The 6,640-nt window shown below is 42.6% G+C and overlaps 1 protein-coding gene across 1 annotated transcript; it reads right to left on the minus strand.

Annotated features, from left to right (window-relative positions):
- Positions 1–5: 5 nt before the first annotated feature.
- LOC114073323 (nebulin-like) lies at positions 6–6,550 on the minus strand (the record flags this gene model as incomplete). Its single annotated transcript, XM_027911098.1, has 11 exons — positions 6–161; positions 637–948; positions 1,774–1,881; positions 2,361–2,465; positions 2,791–2,994; positions 3,420–3,731; positions 3,837–3,944; positions 4,619–4,723; positions 5,452–5,655; positions 5,964–6,275; positions 6,443–6,550. Coding segments are annotated over 11 exons (2,034 nt in total), but the record flags the coding sequence as incomplete, so codon positions are not given.
- Between the last annotated feature and the right edge of the window lie 90 nt (positions 6,551–6,640).

Raw genomic sequence — 6,640 nt, forward strand, 5'->3', positions numbered from 1 at the left:
AGGGAGTCTGGGATGCTGGTGAACTTGATGGTGTCCGGGTGCTGGCGGTAGATTTTGTCACTCAGGATCTCCCCAGCCTTCTTGGCCTTCTCCACTTCCAGGGAACCAATGGGGACCCAACCAACACCCCGCAGCCACTCCAGGTCTGATTTGTAAACAGCCTGAAAGGATTTGAAAGCCCATTATACAGGTGCAAGTGGGATTCAGAGTTAAAATTTTAACTATAAATAAGCACATCTTAGTCTATATGAACAACTGTGTGTGTTTCTGCCTGGTAGCAGGATATGCTTTTGAAAACACTTGTTATTTGTGAAGATGAAGTAAAATAATGATTAAATAACAGAAAGAATGGAGTTATTGGAGCACACCACAAATACCAGAGTTACACACAAATTACACCTCAGGTTAAGGACTGAGGAATATGGGATTAAACATAAATTTGATGAAATAAAATTACACCTCAGGTTAAGAACTGAGGAAATACAATTAAACAGAAATGGGATGGTGTGATGAACATTTCACCTCCACCAACAAATCTAATGAAGTGACTCAGGTATATAACGTATATTTGAAAAATTAAGAGTGTAGAAGACCCTGTATCTTGAATTATGATCACAAAGGTAAGGGTTTGCTCACATCACTCTGCAGGTCATAGGCTTGCCTGGCGTGGATCACGTCGTTCTGGTCGGGCAGGCAGATCCACTGGTGCAGGTAGTGCCGGTAGTCGATGTCGCTCACCAAGCTCTGGCATTTCTTGGCCAGCACCACCCCCAGCATGTCCACGGGGCTGCTGAAGCGGGTCTTGGTCTTCTCAAAGTCCTTCTTGTACTCCCTGTCACTCTGGATCTTGGCCACGTGCATCGACCACATCATCTTGGGGTCATCCTCGATGTTGCGGGCCCCGATGTGGTGGCCCAGCTGTTTCCGATACCCCTCCTTGTACTTGTACTGCAGGAAAAGGAGATTCAGAGTCACTCTGTGTATTGATAAGTTAATAAATAATTCAATCAGTTTAATATATTTATTAGTATTTTGTTGAGATAAAAATATTATTCAGTTCTTTCCGCTATTGGATTGATCTTCACAGAAAAGGCACTTTTATTAGATATAGTTATCTCACATTTTTGATATACCTATATCACAGGTTCAATTCACTAACTTTTAGTTTTTAAACTTTTAGCATTCTAATAAGTTTGATATTCCACATTCGTTTACTATTAGGACTAAGTTATAAGGATTAACTTATTTTAAAACCTTTGTACAAAAAACACCTGGATGAGGATGGTGTGAGTTGGTCTTAATACAATATGTAATATCAACTATGATAAAAAATGAAAGAGCATAAAAATCTGTTTTTCTCCCTCTCTTAGTGATGTTGCCTCATTCCAGAAGCAAAACCTGTCCTAGTGATTTCATAGTTTTACCCCCGTTTTTGTGTTCAGACATCTTGGATACGACACTTGAAGAGGAATATTTTTTGAAATTAATTTGACAAACCCTGGCACTGACTCAAATGCCTTTTTGATCATCCCATTTGAACATCCATATTGCAGGGGGCATATAAATAATCCTCACATTATTCCATCTATTTATTTCAGTGATCTAAGGCTCATGTATAAAAACACTGGCTCCCCATCCTTTTCATGCACTAAAGCTAGAATCTAGGATATAATATTATCTATTCTATAATTTAAGGTAGGGCATGAACAAAGGGAGGAACAAACATTCAGATTCTTTTTTGGTATTCCAAATCCATAAAAAACCCCTGCTTACATCACTGGCAATCTCTCTGGAGGCTTTGGCAGATTGGATGGGAATGGCATCAAAACGCAAATCATGGCCCTTCTTCTTCGACTCCTCCAAGGCCAGTTTGTACATTTTCTGTGAGAAAAACAAAATCACATTTCAGTTTCAAAAGCAAAACAGCGTTTCAGTTAAGCACATCTGAGTCATAAAACTATTCAAATCCCCAAACAATATATTTGATCTTCAGGCAACTTCGATAACTTGAACACAGCTCTATTTTCTCTAGAAAATAATGAAATGCAGATTTCAAAGACCTTGTAATTTTATTGTAGATGTTTGGGAAATGGAAATAATTCAGGGAAGGGAAAGAAAAATTATTTATTTCCATATCTTGCTGTAGAAATGATTTCTTGATTATGGCAGATGATATCTTTTAAAAAGCTAATTAAGTACACAGGTGAAAGAACAACTCTGATTTTAGCACTGGAACTGGTTATTTGTAAAATGGGAAACTAAGCAACCTGATAATATTTTAATATGAACTGAATGTCAGAGATGACAAAATTGTTCTTGCCAGGAACCCTTTAACTGTCTCCCTCCCCAGTTTCCCTCACCTCACTGTAGTTGACTCGGTTTTGTTTGGCCAGCAGGATTTCTGGGGTGTCAGGCATGACGTGAATCGAGGTCTTGTCTTTGTTCCAGGCTTCGGTGTATAAACGCTGAGAGGCAAGAGAGGAAGAGACAAACATGGCATTTCAAAGGAGGGGAAAATATGGCATCTCAACATTCAGGGTAAACGTGGAGCATACGAGGGAAAAATATAGGAAATACAAAATGGATAACAGGGTAGGTAATTAGGCAGAGATAACATCAACAAAGGGAGGATTCATCTGAGGGAATTTAACAACACTTAGGAAATGGCCATATCGATTGAGGAGAATGAATAAAGCACTTCAGCATTGCCTGGGCTCAGTGCAGTTCCAGCCCTGTCCCTGGGGTTCAGGCACAGGCTGCTGATGTGGCGCTGATCCAGCCAGCACTCACCTTGTTCATGGTGTCCGCGTTCTGCTTGGCCAGCACCATGGGCAGGGAGTCTGGGATGCTGGTGAACTTGATGGTGTCCGGGTGCTGGCGGTAGATTTTGTCACTCAGGATCTCCCCAGCCCTCTTGGCCTTCTCCACCTCCAGGGAACCAATGGGGACCCAACCAACACCCCGCAGCCACTGCAGGTCAGACTTGTAGTAGTTCTGTCACAAGAAAAACACATCAAAAAACACACAAAGGTTATTCTAATAATAATAATAATGCAATTTGCATAGTGATTCTTTTAACATATAAATAACCTTTGATAAATCAACTTTATCAGTAATTCAAATAAATTCAAGGTCCCAGAGAAAATCATGGGAAAAAACTTGCATTGAATGGACATAAACAGTGAAACCATTGCCCAAGTTTCACAGAATGAAAATGACAAATAGTCCCAGTCGGGAATTACAGTAGCTCATTCAAGTATCTATTAATTAGCACATCCTACTGAAGATCTGAGTTTTAATCAGCCATGAAACTTAAAAAGGAAAAGTCGGTTCCACCACATCAGGATGTGATGGTCTGAGCCACCTGCATAGAGTATCAAAGACAATGCTCCCCAAAAATGACATAAAAGGGAGCTCACATCACTCTGCAGGTCATAGGCTTGCCTGGCGTGGATCACGTCGTTCTGGTCGGGCAGGCAGATCCACTGGTGCAGGTAGTGCCGGTAGTCAATGTCGCTCACCAAGCTCTGGCACTTCTTGGCCAGCACCACCCCCAGCATGTCCACGGGGCTGCTGAAGTGGGTCTTGGTCTTCTCAAAGTCCTTCTTGTACTCCCTGTCACTCTGGATCTTGGCCACGTGCATCGACCACATCATCTTGGGGTCGTCCTCGATGTTGCGGGCCCCGATGTGGTGGCCCAGCTGCTTCCGATACCCCTCCTTGTACTTGTACTGAAATGCAAAACGAGATGTTGTATTTCCAGCTCACCTCTGACAACTCCCAGGCTGCAGAGCTGAGATGTCAACATACAGAGAAACAAGAAAGTGGATTCTTACATCACTGGCAATCTGCCTGGATGCCTTGGCCGCCTGAATGGGGATGGCATCGATTCTCAGATCGTAGCCTTTCTTCTTTGAGTCTTCCATGGCCTGTCTGTATTGTTTCTAGGGAAGGAATTCAACAGTGGGATTCATAAAAGTTCCACATGTTATATTCTATGCAAAACAAACTGCTTGGAAGCAGATTGAAAAATTATGTTAAGATTTATTTTAACTCAGCTTTATTTAGGTCAGAGCTCCATATCAATAGTTGGTACCAACTCACGTCAAAGGAGGATTTTGTTAAATACATTTGTTAATGAATTTTTCTTTTACAACTTTAAATAACATACCACTGACTACAATTTGAGAGCTAAACTATTCTGCTATTCAAGGGGAGTAAAACCTACTTTTTAAAGCCACCTTTTACCAATGTGAGGGTTTTTTGCCTAAAATAACATTGAACACTGGGATCACAGCTTTTCGGAATTGAAATTATCTTTTTGGTATTTTCAGTGTTGGAATTAATTTTGTGCCTTCCTAACGATATGAACACTGGCAGAAATGACTCCCCAAAATTTCCCAACTAGTTTCCCATGGAATCTACTCTCAGTAGTGCTCACTGGTCTAAGTATGCACTACTACAGATATGCAAACGAGGATTTTACAGTCACGTTTTGGAGGATAAATACGGGATTTACTTATGGAAAGCGAGGGTGTCAGCTATAAAAGGTTCACCAGAACATTCCTAGTGCAGCCCTGGCACAGAGCAGATCCATTTGCAGGGCTCAAACACTCACCAGGCTGTAGTTTTTCTTGTTCTCTCTTGCCAGTGTGATTTCAGGAGTGTCGGGCATTATGTGGATCTGTGTCTTGTCCTTATCCCAGGCCTCAGTGTACAAACGCTGCAGGAGAAATTATATGTGATAAAGGGGAAAAAAACCCCAGTGACTACTGAGAGATCTCCTAAAACACAAGGAGAGTTACAGATCTGTGCCCAAAGTCTAAAAAATCCTCGTTCCTTATGCAGCCATGAATTTTTAAGTTCACCCCTCTAGATATGTAAATTCCAGGTTAAAAATTAACAGCCTAGAAAGGATTCTGTGAGAAAGATGTTTAGAAAAAAGGCAGAGAATGCTAATCAGACACACAGAGATCTAAACTCTAAGAACAAGGCCTGTATGAAAGAGAAAATGAGTTTATTAATATAAATAGGATTGAGATCAGGGCCAAAGGTTCTGTTTTAAGTACTGTGCTGAATTGTTTAAAATATGGGTATTTCAAAGACAAGGAATTTATTAACTTCTAGATTATGAGGTAAATTTAATAAATTATTTGATTTATCAGACAAATTGCTATATTCAGAATTAGATGGAAGTTAGGTAACACATTACTAGACACACAGCACAGTATTTTGGAAAGCTTCCCAGCTGATAACTGGGAATTAGCTCAGTAACTTGGAAGATATTATTAAATTACCACTTGATGAAAATACGTTACCTGGTGATTACCAGGAATGGGATTTACACTTGTGAAGCCTCACTGGGCTGGAATCTGCAAATCTTAGTTCCAACCCTGTCCCTGGGGTTCAGGCACAGGCTGCTGATGTGGCACTGATCCAGCCAGCACTCACCTTGTTCATGGTGTCCGCGTTCTGCTTGGCCAGCACCATGGGCAGGGAGTCTGGGATGCTGGTGAACTTGATGGTGTCCGGGTGCTGGCGGTAGATTTTGTCACTCAGGATCTCCCCGGCCCTCTTGGCCTTCTCCACTTCCAGAGATCCAATGGGGACCCAACCAATGCCCCGCAGCCACTGCAGGTCAGACTTGTAGCAGTTCTGTCACAACATATAAAGGCAGCAGTTACACCATTTCCTCTTGAGAAGCTGTTAATCAGCATATAAATGTATTGAGATTGTCTATTGGGAAGGATTCTGTGCAGCTTGTTCTGCTGTTTATAAACCTTCCTAATGACCAAACTCCCTTACATACAGATTCAATCTCTACTCAAACTCTAAGGACTTCACTTGGAATAGGGAAAGAAAAAAGCAATGTGGAAAAATACTGGATGAGAGCAGCTTCTGTAGTTTCTATTCCAAGGAAATTACAATTTTTAGTAATGAAGAGCATATTAGTGAGTACTCACATCACTCTGCAGGTCATAGGCTTCCTTGGCATGGATCACATCATTCTGGTCAGGCAGGCAAGTCCACTGATGGAGATAGTGCCGGTAATCGGCATCACTGACCAACCCCTGGCACTTCTTGGCCAACACGATCCCCAGCATGTCCACGGGGCTGCTGAAGTGTGTCTTGGTCTTCTCAAAGGCTTTCTTGTACTCCCTGTCACTCTGGATCTTGGCCACGTGCATTGACCACATCATCTTGGGGTCGTCCTCGATGTTGCGGGCCCCGATGTGGTGGCCCAGCTGCTTCCGATACCCCTCCTTGTACTTGTACTGCAGGAAAACAAATCTTCAGTGAGTTTTAGTTCCATTTTCCTTTACGCCCTTGGCAGCCCCTGTGGCAACACCAGCAGCAAAATAAAGCAGGTGAAATCACAGAGACTTTGGAGTGATAAAGTACTGAGCACTGGCATGTGCCGCGAGGGCTCCCCTGCACTCACATCGCTGGCGATGTCCCGGGAAGCTTTGGCTGACTTGATGGGAATGGCATCTGCCCGCAGGTCGTAGCCCTTCTTCTTCTCCTCCTCCATCGCCAGCTTGTACAGTTTCTGCAAGACACACACCGTGCCCTCCAGCAACACTGCTGCCCTCACACACCACCGTGCCCTCCAGCAACACTGCTGCCCCCACACACCACC

Source organism: Empidonax traillii, unplaced genomic scaffold (genome assembly GCF_003031625.1).
Source record: "Empidonax traillii isolate 1590-97213 ecotype Southwest subspecies unplaced genomic scaffold, ASM303162v1 scaffold6044:size6640, whole genome shotgun sequence".
Classification (NCBI taxonomy): Eukaryota; Metazoa; Chordata; class Aves; order Passeriformes; family Tyrannidae; genus Empidonax; species Empidonax traillii.